At 38.4% G+C, this 18,139-nt stretch overlaps 1 protein-coding gene across 5 annotated transcripts in view; it reads right to left on the reverse strand.

The window, feature by feature from the left end:
- Positions 1–6,926: 6,926 nt before the first annotated feature.
- PMS1 (PMS1 homolog 1, mismatch repair system component) overlaps positions 6,927–18,139 on the reverse strand; it is a 44,174-nt gene continuing 32,961 nt past the window's right edge. For all 5 annotated transcript variants that reach the window (XM_063162522.1, XM_063162524.1, XM_063162525.1 and 2 more), the window contains 3 exons: positions 17,901–18,031; positions 9,155–9,315; positions 6,927–7,348 (listed from right to left, as the gene is read on the reverse strand). In XM_063162522.1, the coding sequence (XP_063018592.1) occupies positions 7,157–7,348; positions 9,155–9,315; positions 17,901–18,031 (484 nt within the window). In that variant the 3' untranslated portion in view covers positions 6,927–7,156. The remainder of the gene's footprint in view (positions 7,349–9,154; positions 9,316–17,900; positions 18,032–18,139) is intronic.

Here is an 18,139-nt window from a genome sequence, read left to right on the forward strand (position 1 = left end):
AGGCAAGAATGAACTGCACACATCCATTAAACATTAGGTTCATGCTCATCCTAGTAAAAATACAAGTGTAAATCTGAATTGCAGCCTTTGGAGTTTTCACCCTTGTAAACTCTGCATCCCTCTCATGGCTGACTGAGCTCTTTCTTCAGTTTCCATAAGCTACAAGTGGCTGGTGCAACTATTAAGCATTTTCAGATTCTACAGTGAAGATCACTAACAGCATAAAGCACTATTATTGTAAAAGGTCAGTATCCATTTTATTGCTGTTATAGTTGATGCATAATCACAGTTGCTCATTTGCAAACATAGATCAAAATTGAAATTTCAAAGTCACACTTTCTCAAGGAGCTGGCAGCATTTTCAGTTGCTCAAAGGTCATTGTAAATAAAGCATAGAAGATATGGCTCTCCTAAATGGCAATGGGAGCTGGGACAACCACTTTTCCAAAAGGGCATTTTGAAGCTCAGTGTGAAGCCTCGGGGAAAGGTTCTGTAACTCTCTTGTTGGAGAAGTAACTGAGTGAATTCCTCTGATGAGGGAACAGTTTCCTACAGTTCCACTTGTTTTAGTGGAATGGTTTTAAATGGTTCCTGTTCTAAATTATACACACCTAAGGTATCAGGGAGCATCAGGAATGTTAACTGAATAAATAATATTTCTACTCCGTCTGCTTAAGGGAAGAAGAGACCTCCAACAAAATATTCCTTTGAAATAATCTATTTCCTACTAGTTTGTTTTGGCAAAGTCTAACAAGAATCATACCTAGAGACTTGCTCCTCACAAGCTGGAATTATTAGCCCTTCGAAACTAATTTAGATAAAAAACTCAAATTATTTCACAAAGATTTTCTCTTTCCATTCTATTAAAGTGAGATGACAGGAGTCTTAAATTTACTTAATGGACATGAGAGGGTTTTCCCCTACTCTTGCCCTTTGTTTTTTTAATTGAGAAAGTAAACTCTCTTACCTTTCATCAGGAACATCTCTAATTTATCTAATATAAGCAGTACCAAGCTAATAAGAACTAAGGCAGACATTCCCTTTTAATTTTGTATAATTTTAGATATTTTTACCTAAGCATCTTGAAATCCTCCAAGAATAGAGTGCCTGACATTAGAATTAACACAGAATCTTATTTCTACCAATGCATTTTCACTACTGCAATGACCTGATGAGCAAACACATAAATGCTTTATAAAGCATTCCTCTGTCAAAATGTTTGCCCCTTGGGAATATAGTAATTTATCAGGCATTTCAAGTGCTGAAGCAAAAAATATCAGTGATCTAAAATATGTAAAAAACGCAATGATTCAATTAATGCTGAGTTACGCCATGCATGAATGAACAATTTGACCTGGGCTTGAATACAGTATTTTTAATAATGCAGCTGCCATATTCGTTGCTGTGTGCATTTCCTGAAAACTAATCTGCCAGACAAGTCACAGAGCATGAATCTGCTGCGCTTCCGTTCTTCGAGGGGCACTCGGTAACGCTCCCCACGCACGCTGGGTCACCGCAATGCCGCACGCTTCAGAACACCCTCACACCCTGCCATTCCACAATTAAGACATGAATCCTCCAGTTGAAGAAGTCCTACTGTCACCTCTGAGCATCTAGTGGACAATACAGGTTTTTAGGAAACTTCAGGTCTAGGCATTAATTTGTAATTATTTTGGAATATTTGTTTTGGTTTTGTTTTCCAAATACATTATATTGTGTCTGCAGTTTAGGTATTTCTTTCCAAGAGTCTGTCAGATTCATAGCTTCTCTTTATAACTGAGGCAGCACAACACATTTGAAAATAAATGAACTAAAACTATTTTCACACAAACCCAAAAGAGCCCCCACCCTCTCCTGTACCACCTAACTGGTACTATTCCAGCTGCAGTGCTTAACCTGAGTATACTCTGGGAAAGCTTCACCTATAAGCAACTTCACATGGAGTTCATACAAAATTAATGTGCTAGGCTGGGCCCTGAAGAGCAATTCCCCCATCCCACCCCTTATAAACATAGCTTGTTTCATTTCAGGTGAAATTTCAAATACAGAAGTAACCTCTGAGCAAAACCACAATCAGGGTTATTTTGACTGAGCTCAGTCCAACGAAATCACCAATAAAATTACTGATGTGAAAAAACAATTAGGCTGGGTTGATGAAAGACTATAATAACTTTGGATAAACATCTACAACTTCAGATAAAAAGTGATTTAAAAAGTAAGTAAATATTCTTTAACTGCAGATGACAGCAGCAGTACAGTTAATATTTAATCAGGACATTATGAGAATATTCAGTAGTGGAAGATAGGATTAACATATTGCTTTAAAACATTCCATTACTTTCTGCATCTGTTTACTGATAATAAAAGAAACAGCTGTTCTAAATGTAACATTAACAGGTGTAAACCATTCATTTGAGATTTTAAAACACTAATTCTCCTCTGTTTCCTCCTTAGCTATTCTGAAATGACATTACAAACACCCCTCTTATTAGCTTACACAATTAACTCATAATTGTTTAACCTCTCTGCATGTCCCCAAAACGTATACATGTGGAGTTAGCTTCCTTCTCCTTTTGGGCAAAAGGCTCTGTTCTCCTGCACTGCACATCCTGAACTAATGCACCAGATGTGTCCCATAAAATGGTTGGTCACACTGTTCAGCAGCTTTCCTTTAGCAACTGTTCTATATCAAATTTACTGTAAAAAAGCATCGTAATTATGAAGTAACACTGTATCAAATTCACAGACTCAATATCTCACTATGCTCGGTTAAACTATGAATGATAATTGAGCTTGAAATTGTATATTTACTTTAAATAAGTCCTCCAAATCATCTGCAACAATGTGTGTTTAATTCGAAGCCATTAACAAAAGATTTAACATTTCCACATTTATACTCTCCATAATTTCAGATATGATACTCCATACTTACAGAGAGAAGGGGAGAGATGAAAAAAATAAAAGTTCTGGTAGCCTTCCATTTGCAAAATTAAATGGATGTACCTGAAGTTTCTTATAATTGCTAACCCATCCTGTTAAATGCTGGGTACAAATGAAACAAAATTCTCAAGAACCTTCCTATATTCTATTGCAAATAAATTCAGAATTATAAATTTATTTAGCAAAAGAAACCAAACCTCAATACAAACCCAAAACCTGACAAGCTTTATGGAAGATAAAGCAAACTCTGAAGATCAAATATTACAACCCTTTCAAAAACCTAAAAGCTTGTTTGCTGACGTTAGCTTTCATGAAGACCTGTAAGTTTGCAGGAGGAAAAAAAAGGAATGAAATCCTTGAGACTAGGGAATGTTTGCTTGTATAACTAAATAAAGTGGTTGGGAATATTGTTCCTATTGACAGATATTTTAAATATTCCATACCAGAATACGAAAATAGAGCAGAGTCCATTCTAACAAATCCCAGACTCCATCATCTAGATTTTACTGTTGCCAATGACTGCTAGGTGCTCCTGAAATAACTTCAATGTTCCTCTGGTTTTGCTATAGTTCTCTGAACTATACTATTCATGATAAAGGGAAAAAAAACCAAACAAGAAATAGTGCAAACTCCTTCACAAACACACTGGTTAACTGGAACAGAAACTTCATTAGTAAGATTCCTACTACAACCAGAAAAGACACTGTAAAAGTACCACCTCAATTTCATGTTCATATCCGTAGTTACATGCAAGGAAAAAGAATTGGTTTTTTCCAATGAGATTTTCCTCTATTTATAAAATCAAATTTATATTCAGCTGTTTCCTACTAAAGGAATGTGCAACTTCTCAAAATTTGGGGGAAGGAGACACCTGAGCTGCAAACACACTACCAGAACCAAACCCGCTTCAACCAATGATCCTCTGTAAAATGTAAAGCTATGTACGACCAAAAGGCTTTGGAAGTTTTCCTACAAGTCTGGAAAGCTCCTGACCCTCCCCTAGGGAACACTGCTACCTGCCCCAGGTGTATTTTAGGAAAGCAAGCACGCACACCACGAGGAGCAAGGTAAGCACTAACGCTTTCACCTGCTGGGGACGCCAAGGAAGGAAGGAAAGAAGGAAGGAATGATGCTCATACACTGTCAGCCCCAGACCTTAATTTAAGTCCAAATTGTACAAAACCGAAATGCCAGCAGAGGGCAGCGCAAATACGGCAAGTCCCTGGAATGCCCCAGCCCGGCCACTCGTGGGGAAGCAGCAGCGTGGGGGACAAGGAGGTGGCTGCCACTCGCTGGCCGCTGGGACACGCACCCACCACGGCCCGCTCCGCAGCTCTCCGTCCCTGGAAAGGTCAAGGACGGCAATATGCAACTCCACCCAACGTGCACATTCAGGTTTTCCTCTTCCTTTTAAACAAAGCACCCGCGGAGCTGGGGACGGACTGACTGCAGGCAAAGGCAGCCTTTGTGTGCTCTCCCGAGAGCCTCGTGGGGTTCACTGTACAGACCCTCATGCTGATAAAATGGCAGAATCCTTCTCCAGAACTCCTACCTCAGGCACACCATTTAACTGCTTCCAACTTAGAAACCTACAACTGGGGTATTTCTGTTGCTTAAACAAAGAATGTAAAATGGATGCATCACTAGAGGCATCAGTAAGAACATCTATAAGAACAGAAAGTAACATTTCTTTTTGTTCACACTGGATAAAGCAAGGAAAAACCTCCACCCTGCCCTATCTAAAGCCATCTCCCACACCAGCAGAACAACTCCCAGTTTCAGCTTGCAGTCCCAACCATCAGTGGTGGGGGGACACCCAGACTTACAGCTCCAAAGCCGTGCTCCAGCAGTCACTGCTGGCACCCAGCCACACAACATCCCCCAGAGACAGAAAACAAACTGTATGGACACATACCTAAGGAAGAACTCCAGAGCAGCTCTCAGAGGTGCAAGTCCAGCAAACACAGTGAGGAAAGGAAGGAAGCCCCAACTCATAAATACCTAACCTGGTGCACCTGCACTTAAAATCCTGATGCTAATTTGCTTCCATAGCAACTAAACCCACCCTGGCACCTGTGAATACCATTAGCCAATCATGTTTTGTCCTCAGTCTGGGGCCTGAACACCAATTAACATTTGTCCTCTTGATGTAGACTCAAGTGTTACAAAAGATACTAGCACTGGCTTCAGTATATAGGATATAGCTATCTTACCTTTTGGAAAAGAAGCAGCAATTATTAATCTCATTAAATACTTTATGTTATACTCCAAGCTGACTGAAAGTGGTGCACCACATTAATTTAATTTCCAACAACCTTAGTCAGGAGATAAACTTCCATTCTTCAGCTTGCTTCTGGCTTTTCTAACTGTAATGGCACCTCCCTAAACTCTCATAATTTGTATTCCAACAAGAATAAAAATAAACAAACTATAACCTTCTATATCCCATGCAAGGCTGGGATCCTGTTTCCCCATCAGAGCCAAGGGTCATGTCTCCTTTCTCTATCTCCATCCACCTTCTCACTTCGATTCTAAAAATTCACATCTTCTGCACTGAGTGACATTTAGAGCCAAGTGTCCAGTCTGCAAGTGACATTCTCATTTTGTACCTTGCTACCTTTAAGCTTGGAAAGACATCCTGCTTATGCCCTTTGATCATCCTTGCTCTTTTTGAAAAGGACAAACTTGCTTTAGTGGCATAAAGAAATAATCATAAAGGTCCCCTGCAGTGAGCAGGGACATCTTCACTAGATCGAGTTGCTTAGAGCCCCATCCCACCTGACCTTGAGTATTTCCACAGATGAGGCATCCACTGTGTGTCTGGGTAACCTGCTCTAGTGCCTTACCACCCTCATTGTAAAAAATTTCTTTCTTATATGTAATCTAGATTGATCCTCCTTTGGTTCAAAACAATTACCCCTTGCTCTGTTGCAACAGGCTCTGTGAAAAAGATAATCATTGCCTTTCAGGTTAGAATTGATAATCCTTGCCTTTCAGGTTACAATTTACATGTTGTGATGTATGGCTGTGATGTGAGTTCTTAAATTAGTTCACCAGTTCAGCATCAGTGATTAAAACATTCAAACCCTACATTTGCTTGTCTGGTCCAACACTCCTGCCCACAAACCAACTTGCACTTGGGCCTTTCAGCAACCTTCGACCATTTACCCAGCAGCCACAGAAACACTACACAGCTAGGTCCTACCACCACATTTTCATAGTGCCAAGGTTTGCAAACAACAGCAGGGGATAAACAGGAATTTTCAGATGAACTTGAAACTTTTAAAACATACTCTTCCAGAGACAAGGCATCTGCTGTGCACAGAAGGGCTAGGGGGCAGGTTTACAGAAGTAGGCCACTACTTGAAATAGAGGAGTAAACATTGTGTTCTGGTAGAAGAGAATGAACCAGTTTACCAAAATCAGTAGCTCTCTATATAGCAGACTATGCCCTAGTTATGCCACATTCTCCCTGAGGGAGGACAGTTTATGTTTCCCACCCCCAAACAGTTTGTGTATAGCACTGCACCAATAAACATCCATGGGCACCTGATTTCAGTGCTAACCTGTGCTCCTGTGACTCACATCCATTCTGCTTTCATGGAACTGGCCAGTTTTTGTTGATCTGAAGTTTTTAAACTTTTGTACTGTACTTTGGAGAACCATACTTCTGTAAGTGTAGAATTTTTGGAGACTGGATACTAGGACTGTCAATACTCATTTACACGAGCTAAGAATTTCCAAACAGAAATACAACACCATAATAAGTGCATATGGCATAACTAACTATAATAACTGCATATGGCAATGCCATATTCAAATACTTACAGCTATCTGGCATTCCTTTGAATATTAAGAGTTGATGTCCTTAGTATAAAAAACTTTGCCATGCTCTGTTGAAAGCAACTTCTAACCACTTCACATCTAAAAAATTCTGACATACTGGTATTTCTTAAACCTGCAGCAATAAGAGAAGGAGGAAACCAGTTGAGAACATTTCTTTAATAAATTCTTTTTAAAAAAATAGTGGTGAGTTGTTTTTCTACAGTATTTTGTTCTGTTTTCAAATAGCATTTTTATTTAAATAAAGTCTTTAGGAGGTGAACATGTAACAATGAAAAGTCATTAAACAAAAGCTTTACACAAAACATACTGAAATTACAGAGTAGTGATCAAAATTAAGCAAGAGAAGTATGACCCCAAACAAAATGTTCCATTTACTGAATAATTTCCATGGAGTTGTGCTTGTCAACTTCTGGAATATCTGTTAAGTGATGAAAAAAAGGACGACCATGAACACAGCCTTTATTTTCCTTTCCAAGCTGTTGCTTCATCCTGTAAATTGTGTTTTGCACATCTTCTTTTGACAAATGTAAGGGCAGCTGCCGAGCTAAACGCACTGCTTCTCCCTGTGCAAAGGAAAAACAAAACCAAAACCCCAGTAATTTTAAAGTACCACTTTTTAACACATTAGCCTGTGGCTACCAGAAAGCAGGAATTAAAAACTCACTGTTTAAAGGTCATCCTTTTCTGCTGCTGAATATTTCAAATCTCAGAAATCTAAATATAACTTTAAACATTTCTTACTGGTCAGTTCCTGACATTTCTATAATGGAGGCATGCACAGTCAGCCCCCTGGTTATGTTTGCCCTCTTTTAGCCTAATTTTGCAAGATGCTTTGTGTTTCTTATTTCCTGTTGTCACCAATATCAGCTGTACATGTTTACCAGTTCATAAGACATATTTCACATCACAAATTTTAAAAGTATCATAAATTAATTCAAGCAGTCAGTAACTTCAATTTGAAAAATACTACAGCAAAACTTCATAGATTAATTTGTATTTACTATGTTCTACTGCATCCAATTAACACTAGAAAGCAGAAGTGACTGCTAAAGTACCCACCCTGAAAGGACTAAGGAACTTCAAAAAGAAGTTTTGTTTCCTCCTCCAAGATGGGCCTTCCTGCCACTGCCTTCTCTTTTGTACCTAAGTCATGTTACCTGGACAGAAATGTATGTGGCACACAACCTTCCTTCATACTGGACAAACCTGAGCAGCATTCATAATGATTTCATCTAAATCATCTCATTTTCTTTGTCTGAGATTTCCTCCCACTCCTCCAAGTGGGAAGAAGATCACTGTGGACTGTTTCATACCCTGGAAGGCTGCTGCTTCAACCATTACCCCATGCTTTCGTCTGCATCTATCCACTGACAGCAAAAGCTGCAGACAGGCTGCCTGCTCAAACATGAAATGAATGATTAAAGTAGTGATTCTGAACACGACAGTGAATGGCATTTCCAGTGTTTAACCTCCCAGAATGGTCAAAAAATTCAGTGCTTATTTCTGAATAACAGCTTTTACAGTTATCTGGGTTTTTTTATAAACCATTCCTGTCTCAACACTGAACTTATCCCTTCTTTAAGCTTCTCTCCTGAGTGCATGAGAGTGGTTCAGTAGTACATAACAGAATCACTTGCTGCAAAGGCAGCTTACTACCCTCAAAAGATAGGGAAAGATTTGTGTAATAATACTTTAAAGATAAAACACGTACTCTGTGTAAGTGTGTGTCTAGGTCCCAGTTTCAAGTAACCCAATTCATGTTATAAATGAGGCATGTTATAAATGCCCAAGTAAGAAGAGACTTTACATATACTTTGGTAACCTTTTTGAAAAGAATTGGAATTGAACAGCACTAGTGAAACAGCTAGCCAGGAAGTGATTACTACTACTATTGGTTACTCCAGCTTTAACTAGTTCCACATCTATTAGTTGTCTCTGAAACTTCATGCCATTATTGTCTCTCTTTTGAGACATGGACATTTGGACAATTATTGGATGGACAATTTATTTATTTCCACAGAAAATATTTACATGAGTCACTGCCATTCTGTGGCAGTTTTTTATCCTAATATGGAGAAATGCCTTTCCAGTTTGAAAAGTGCCTTACAGAGGAAACACTTTGTGAAAACCACCTTTTGGCACGTGTTATATCACACTGGGTGACTGCTTTTGGGTGTAGCTGATGGAAGCATTTTGGTAAGGAATACACAACTCAGAGAGGATATGATACTCTCTTTTTCAAGTTCTAAACTTCTGTTTAGAACACAATGAAATTAATTAAAACACAAAGCTGAAGAAAGATTTTCAAGCTGTTTCAGGAATTACTACAAGTTTAGCTGGCTAATACAAAGAGAAAGCTTCTGTCTCACCTCCAAGTAATTTATCACTTTGAGAGGCCTACATTCATATACTTCCTTTGCATTTCTGTTAACTACAGCATTCAGAATTTCTTTCAAATCAGAAATTCCATAATATGGCAGACAATTTGCCATCCCTTCTATTTCCAGATGACTTTCTGCAGCCGAAACACCTGAAAATACAAAAACAAAACAGTAATTCATGCACTGCTTTGATTTCTATTCTATAGCAATTCACAGAAAATTAAACTGATGCAAAGTAATTTAGTACTTTAGTCCAATACAATTAGGAAACTTTTTTGTTCCTCCCTTGGAATGAAAAGCATTTATTTGCACAATGTTTCATTATGATGATGTGTGTTTATTCACATCACAAATGTCTCAGCTTACATTAATCCAAATCCTAGCTGGCACCGTTTAATGCTTAAAACATTTGCAGCATTCCTAGTATTGAGCACAGCTTTAATTAAAGCTTCTGTGACTTTAATTAAATATACATAAAATTAAAGTTGAAGCTAGCAATAAAACACAATTTGGTTTGAAAAAATTAAAACAGTGTTGGCACTATTTCCTATGTAAGTGGTTTAAACATCTGTAGAGTTCAAATAACAAATCTGGATTCTATTGAAATAAAAAGCAGGTTTTTTTCCTAGTACATCTGAGGAAAAACTCAAACCCATAAAACTAGAGGCTCTGTGACTGAGTGAGTTCATTGTATCATTCATATGGTATCACTGTTGGAGCAGGTAACACTCTGAGTAGGAACGATGAATAAAAAATTAAACAGCCTTTCTCACAGAATGTCTATTCAAGCACTGAGGTATATATGATTTTCCTTCTTATTCACATTTCAGGAAAGAAAACTGATTGAAGTTGTTCCGATATAGCAACTTTTTTTTTTTCCATGCTAGTTAGAATAGAAGCAAGTTCTCTGGTGGTCAGGCTCACATATTCTCATTCAGACTATCCTCTCATTCATCTTGTGTGCATCTGAGAAATCTCAGCCCAACCTGCACAGCTACCTTTGTTTTTCCTCCCCTACAGGCCTAACAAGTACAAACTAACTTTCACGAAGACATAGAAAAACTGAATTACTAATGAAAATAAATCCACTCTCGTGTAATGGCTCCAGGTAGGATAAATTACCTTCAGCTCAAGTCATAAATGGTTTTTGTAAAGTCAAAAGAGCTGGAGACAAATAGATTACTCCAAGGTGGATTAAACTAACAAACTCTCACAAGGGATAATTTCTGTTCCTAATCCAAACAAAAACATGAAATATTTCAGAAGTGAGAGAAAATATATAATCATAAGTCAGCTAGATGTACTTTCATTACTGGTAGAATGAAGCTGAGTTATCCATGTCCAGGCACTATCTGACAGTCATTAAATAAGATGAACAGGATAACTGTGAAGGTTGAAACTTTTCCTAAATATGGGTGTGTCACTGGGTAAATAATGCTCTTGGGCCTCTTTAAGCTTCATGGCATGAGATACTTTGACCAAGGGGAATCTGATATAGGGAATAGCCCCTCATCACCCCTCCCCCCAAAAATCACATAACCTTCTTCCAGCTATGTAATAAACACTGCTTTACATCTGAAACCTTATTTCGTTTTTCACCCAGCATTGTCTTCCTTCTCTTTTTCAAGCTGCTTTTCCTGAATCACAGACAGCAAGCAGAGACATATTTTTATATAATACTGTAAACCTGTGTTCAGATTCAGCTTAAAGCAAAATGTTAAATTATATGAAAGTTTTCCAGATATAAAGGTGAGAAAAGATCATGTACTATGCTAATATTTCCCCATGGGCAAGCTTGTCAGTAAAGGACAGGAGGAGAAGATAAAGTCACTTTTTAAAATCTCCTTCAGATATTTTCTCTTAATTTTTGTCCTATTTTTGATTTAATTACAGATTAGACTTAGGAACTATTCCAGACCATTTGATTATGCTGCTTTCTCTCTAAAATTAGAACTTAGTCTATTTGAAAACCTTTTAATAATTACCCCTCTATTTGCTACCAAAGACAGGACACAAACTTTTTAAAGTTTCAGGCATTTAGACACTCATTTTATAGACCTGTATTTCCTGTACTTCCTTTTAAAATTTTATGACAGTGAGGTTCTGAATTTGCAAAACATTTCCTCATATACTCTTCAGCTTCACCAACAGCCATTGCTCCATCTGCAAATTCTGACAGCCAGATTTAGCTTCACCAATTTCCTATTTCATCTGAAAGTCAAAGTGGGCTTGAAAGAGTTTAACATAAGAACAAACAATACAAACCCTGGCTAAGGGAGGTTTATTTCTTTGGTATTTCCGTTTGTGTGCCACTCTCCTTTTCTGCTAACATTCTTTAAACCGCAAAGTAGTCCTGTTGCATGCTGATTAACAAGTATTTATCTGCAAGTCTCGGCAGGAACTCTGATATTGGCAACATTTGATGATTCAAGCAGATGTCCAAGCCTCAATGTACTTGTAAATTTTTGACAAAATAGGATTTTTGAGTATTCAAACAGCACTTCTCAAACAGTTGCCATAGTAGTTTCTCTGAAATATTTTGCAACTTCCAAGGAAAGTGTTTCCATGAACAAATAAACTAGCTTTCAAATGAGTAAAAATGTGGATTTCTCATTGTTACAAATTTCACCTTTCTCCTTCCAAATGAAGCATTTACAATCATCTTTGGATAATTCCTTCTTGATGGCCAGGAAAAACTGTGCCCTTCCAGCTGCCACCTAGATTAGGTGACACTATAACACTGACTATCTCCCAGTCTATGGTCAAATCAAAATGAAATTAAATTGCAGCATGGTTTTGCACTGGTGGATTACAAGAGCTGAGGCAGTTTATACCACCAAGAACAATGGGTTATTTACCTATTACTCCTCTTTGAGGCCTTTCTTTGGACATACTTGTGGTGACTCCATGGGGCAGACAGTTCTACCCTAAAAGCCTGCCTTGGAGCATGGCCCAAGACCCAGCATTGATACAATACCAGCTAAGGTGTGTTCCCTGGTCTCAGTTCCTCTCCAGCCAAGAATTCCCATCTCTCTCTAGGCATTTCCCAAAGGCAAACAGACAGATGTGCAGTGAAGGCACATATAATAAATACATCATAAGAAGAACTGGACAGAAAGTAATCCATCTTACTTCTTGAAGTGTTCCCTGCACGCAGGGGTCACTGTGAGCAAACAAATGCCTGGCAGGTCCCAGAACACTGAGTATTAAGTAATTTGCTTTATTAAGTAAAAGCAAACAGACTGCTCTCCCAAAGGTAGCATCACTTGAAGCCTCTGTAAGGCCAGAACATGAGGGGGTGGGAGGGCAGTGGAAGACAGACTGGAGCTCAGCGTCACAGCTTTGCAAATTACAACAACTGGCACATTCCACAAAGAAACCATTGATTTTGCCTAACTGACACACTGACAGCAAGAAGTGTTTTCTTGGCTATTTCACAACATGTTTTTCACTGTGAGCTATCCAGAGAAAAATCTAGTTGAATACTCCTTAGACTGATGAGCAGTTAATATTAAGAGAATCAGAGAGACAATACAAAGATCTTAGCCTACCAAAAACATGAAGCAGATGAGACACTTCCAAAATCTAGGATACTTGGAACAACTCTGGCTGCAGTCATATAGAGTCTCTGAAGAGAGTAAAGGTAGATTACCTTTCTGTCTTCTAGCAAGAACACATTCAAAAGGCAGACTTACTCTCAAATGAAACAACAGGCAAGCAAGGCCTCCAACTCCCACTCTTGCAAAAATTAACATCCAAAGTTGCATTTGTGAAAATAAAGATGTTTCAGGAGCTTTCCCACCAAAATGGCAGAACAAGAACAAAACTCCATGTGGAACTGAGTTCTTTCCAGGAAGTAAGCAGCTAATTAGACCTTTCAAAAACCTACAAGGAGTAGTGTATCTAGTGCCACATGGTGTCATGGGGTTCAGAGCAAGGCCTGTGAGAAAGACTCCTGGTAAATTATGAAATTAAATAAAGCTCAGAACCACTCCACTAGATAAAAGGTATTGGCCATTAAAGAACAGAGTTTACTTCTATGAATTCTAAGCACCACAAGGAGATAATATTCAGTTACTCAGTATTAATCCCAAGATTAACGCAAGATTAATGAATGAATTATTTTTATCCTATGAATGACACTGCCCCTAGTATGTCAACCAAGTAAGAAAAAATTAATACTTTCTGGGTGAGTTCTTTTTGAAGTAAGAAACCATAAGAATTAAAATCTTCATTAAAAGTCCCTCTGTGCACAAGCTAAGATTCTGAACTGCAAAGAAGCATTTTTAAAGAAGATCAGTTGATATGCAAACCTAATGCAACAAAGGAATTACTGGTCACCTTCCAAATAAAGGCAGCTCCTCAGGGTTTTTTTTTCAAATAAATAAGCAGTCAGTTTTGCAAAATACCCCAACACCACAAGGAAACAAGGAATAAACCTATGGTCCTATTTTTAAATTTAAATCATTTTAGTAATGCCTAGAGAGGCTACCTGGAAGAGAAGCTAGACAGAGTTAAAGGAATAAAGTAGGAATTTATTAAGAGACCTTCAAAGGATACACCTTGGGCAGTACAAGAGCCCGGTTGTGGCTCTAGCCAAGATGGATCCTGAGTCACAAGTTTTCACACTTTCATAAGTTTTAGTCCATTTAAATATTGGGGTTAATTGTTCAATTACAGCTTCAGGTTAAAAAGTCTTATTCTCCCAGATTGTTCTCCTCAATTTGCTATTGTTTACGCTTTTTGGGCCTGAAGCTGCAATGGTGTCCTTGGTTCTCAGGCTGGAAAAAGATTGTTATGTCTGACTAAACTGTGAGGAGAACTTGCTCCCACTTTATATGAACTTTAGAGTTACACACTAAGGCAGTACAGAACGTGAAAAATATGAAAGCTAAAGCTTAAGGCATCAATACTTTTCTAGGAAACTGTCCTAGTGGGGTGCACAAACCAAAGGCAAGAGGTCCAGTGTTCCAAGTTAGCATCTGGGTATTATGAGTAGACTTAACATTTGGTATTGAGCAGCAATACTCTGGGTCCTTTTCTTTGGTAGAATAATCAGTGCAATCTACTAGACTGACAGTCCTCTTAATAAACCACCATGGGTCAAGGAAGGCCTCCTCTATGATTAAAACATCTGAATGTCAAATTGGAGCAGCTGCATTTCCTTTGCTCTTGTTTTGGGAGGTATCGTAGAGCTATGATGGCATCACAGACTTATTTGCATGGATCAACAGAACAGCTTGTTATTTTTCAAAAAGAAATTACTAGAAATACCACTTGCACATTGAAATTCAAATCTTAATAAATCAATCAATTAATCAATCAATCAATCAATTTGCTTGTGATGTAAGAGGATCTCTCTGTCAGAAAAAAAAAAATTCTACTACAGAAAATAAAACTCTTCACTCAGGATGAAAAAGGAAGGCATGCATATTAACGAGTGCTAATAAGTGTCTATTAATGAGAAATCAATCAGCAGTCAGAAAGGAATATCTATTATGACCATATCAGGGCTGAAGTCCCAGAGGAAAACACAGACTTCTGAATATGCTGCATCAGACCCTGGCAGAGACAAAGAGCTGATAGTTCAGTTCAGCTGAGAAACAGCAAATACTAGAACTGATCCAATGAATCCAAAAAGATAGGAAAAAATTAGTTACAAAGGTTGTGTGCACAGAGAATGGCATTGTGGTGTGCTCCTATGGATGCTGCTAAGGAGAAACTCTCAGTTACCGTGGGTTAATGGCACATTTCCATTCTAGGACCTCTCCACAGCAAGCATCATCCACCATGCAAAGTAGGAACCTCTGGCTCAAAAAACTGACAATGTATCCTGAAGAAACAAAACTTTTCTGAAGGAAATTCTAGTTCAAAAACATCAGGATGCCTCTCTTTCAGGATGTGTCTGAATTTCAACCCCACAAAAACAGACAGTGAATACAGACCGTGAAAAAAGGTAATGCTTCTAATAAGGATTGTGAAAGATGTTTTATGAAACAAACTGGTTCTTTCAGATCCTACAAAATACTCAGGTCTGAGTGGGACAAATCACTCCTGATATAGAGAAGTCCCCTTCTGTAAAGATTATACAAGAATCTATGAATTAAGTAACCTTAGACTTCATAGTGAAATTCCTGGAGAAGTACACATTAGGAATTTTAAAAAGTAATACCTGTGTGACTAAAAATCAACTCTAATAAGTATTTGTAGAAGACAGTGTATTTCAGGGACAAGTTTAGGAAAAAGAGGAGAAACTAATTAAGAAGAAATCCTCGCATCAGTTGGAAAAAAGCTGGGAAGAAGAAAGAAATTCCCTTTGTTTGCTGGTATTTCTACCTTCATCTACAGTGGCATGCTCTTTTAATGAAAAAGGCTGTAACTGCTATAATGTCATCAGCAGAAGCTTATAAACATCACTGACAAGACTCATGTTATTAACTTTTCAGTCAAGTAGTTAAAATAGAAAAGTAGGACAAAGAACTGAATTAGATTCCCATTCTTTACTGGGCTATTCCTATGGTTCATCAACCTCCACAGTGCATACAAAGCACTTTCACTAACTGTAAACCAAACCAGAACAGTTTCCTTGAGGTTCCATTTTCTTAAATTTACATCTTAGGAACACAGGATGGGAAGACTATGTCCCAGTTACTGTGTCAAGTCCTGTGTTATTATTGTGTTACAATGCTGCTCTTAAACTAAGCAAGCTCTCTTAAAAGTAGTTTGCCATTAGGCCTTGGCCAAGACAGCCACTTTTGTTCACAGTAGCTAGTATGGGCTGGTTTGGATTTGTGCAGGAAACGGTGCTGGTAAGACAGGGATGTTTTGTTAGAGCTGAGCAGGGCTTACACAGCATCAAGGCCCTCCTGCTCCTCACCCCACCCCAGCAGAGAGGAGGCTGGGGGTGCACAGGGAGCTGGGAGGGGACACAGCTGGGCAGCTGACCCAAGGGACATCCCAAACCATGTGGCACCAAGCTCATAGAGCTTGGGGAAGGAGAAGGAAGTGGAATGCTGTGATGATGTCTGTCCTCCCAAAAGACCATTCCATGGGATGGAGCCCAGCTTTTCTGGAGACAGGTGAACACCTGCCTGCCCATGGGAAGCAGTGAAAGAATTCCTTTTTCTGTTTCATTTCTGTACACAACTCTTGCTTTACCTGTTAAATGGTCTTTATATCTCAACCCACAAGTTTTCTCACTTTTACCCTTCCAGTTCTCTCCCCCAGCCCACTGAGAGGGGAGTGAATGAGTGGCTGTGGGGGGCTGAGCTGCTGGCTGTGGTTTAACCATGAGACATCTGCAGTACTACAAGACTGGTCAACAACTTTCTGTTGTTGCTTGGAAATAAACTAGAAATTAAACTCTTCATCCAGGATGAAAAATTATTTATCTACAAATTTTCACATTCAATTTATTCACGTCTAGTTTACATTAACTAGATTTTGAGCAAATTTAGAATATCAGGAGGTAAAAAAAAGTTGGTGAGCAGAAGTGCTAAGCTACAATCCCTCTCTCCCATATTTGCCTAAGGACATATCATAGACCTCTTCAGCTTTTGATTTGCTTGTCTGAGTAAATCATGTAGCAGCAGCCTCTTACAGTACATGCTTTATTTCCCTAATCATTCACTCCATGATTATTATCACAATTAATATCAGCACCTCTTCTACTAAGGTGTTGGTATTTATGCAGAGATTTAGTCAGTCAGAAGGAAGTTTCCCTGTTTTTGCTGTGCATGATCCAGTAAGGAAAACAGCTTTGGCTCAGTTCTTCACAAGAGCCAGCCTCTGAGTGAAGGAGTTGGTCTACATCCCATTTTTGTAGCTACCCTTAAAAGATCCCATATGTTACAGTACATCTGTCATCACTGTACATATGTGGGGATCTGTAACACATGAAGCTATAGCATTTCTAACAGCTCTTATGGCCAATCTTTTCCCTGAGCTGTCAGCTAGGTGCTACCCCCAAGGAAGCTTTCTTTTCTTGGAATTCTGCTATAGAATTCGTGATCTGCAGAACCTCCACTGGGTCACCCCTGTGTTTCCAGCACATCCTAGAAAACATTCTTCAGAAAGATGTAAAGACCTTTGAGTTCTCTTGATAAAGTAAAAAAAAAAAAACAAACTATGAAATGCATTTTTCTGTGATCAACAGAGAGGTATTGAAAGTATACTCCTTCAAAATGTATTCAGATCAAACTCTGAGAAAAGGTGTGGTGATCCTTTGACCATCTCTTTGCTGATCCCTTTGGGCTCTGGGTTACTATTTTAATAGAAAAGTATAACATCAACCAGGATTCAGCTCCTTACTGGAACTCCTTAATGCTCAGCAGTACAGGAGTAGTCAGCTAAAACACATACTTGCAGAAGGTGCCTGGGCTCAGGAATTCCTGTCAGTTTAATCTAAATTATATAAGAATGGCAATTAAGGATATGGGCATTGAGCATTTTGAGAAAAGAAGAAAGAATTGAGGAAAACATGCATTTCAGAGCATTCTTTGAAATACTATTTAAGTTTTCTCTTCAGTCATCAGTTTCCATTACTCAATGTTCTGTGGGGAAGATTACATTCTCTGCCAAGAAGTAAAATCTCAATGGTAAGGAAAGCAGAATGCTAGGTGCTTTAAAAGACAAGGTAATGCAGAATAACATGATACACATTAACAATAATTTAAATCATTAAATCACAGGAAGCAAGCTCCAATGAAACTAATGGATTTTAAAACCATCATACCTTCTATCACTTTTATCTGGAATCCATTTGCTACAAGCCTTGGATCTGACAAATAACCTGATCCATGGAAACTCTGGTAATTCTTCTGCATTTTACAAAGAGCAGCCATATACTGAGATCCACCAAGAAGACTGAAAAAAAAATCCCCAAGTGTTAAAAAACAACATCCCTTATGTGAAAATTGCAAGTGTGCAAAAACCACTGAAAAAGATATCAAATTATAAGGAGTCATCAAGATT

Source organism: Melospiza melodia, chromosome 8 (genome assembly GCF_035770615.1).
Source record: "Melospiza melodia melodia isolate bMelMel2 chromosome 8, bMelMel2.pri, whole genome shotgun sequence".
In the NCBI taxonomy this organism is placed as follows: Eukaryota; Metazoa; Chordata; class Aves; order Passeriformes; family Passerellidae; genus Melospiza; species Melospiza melodia.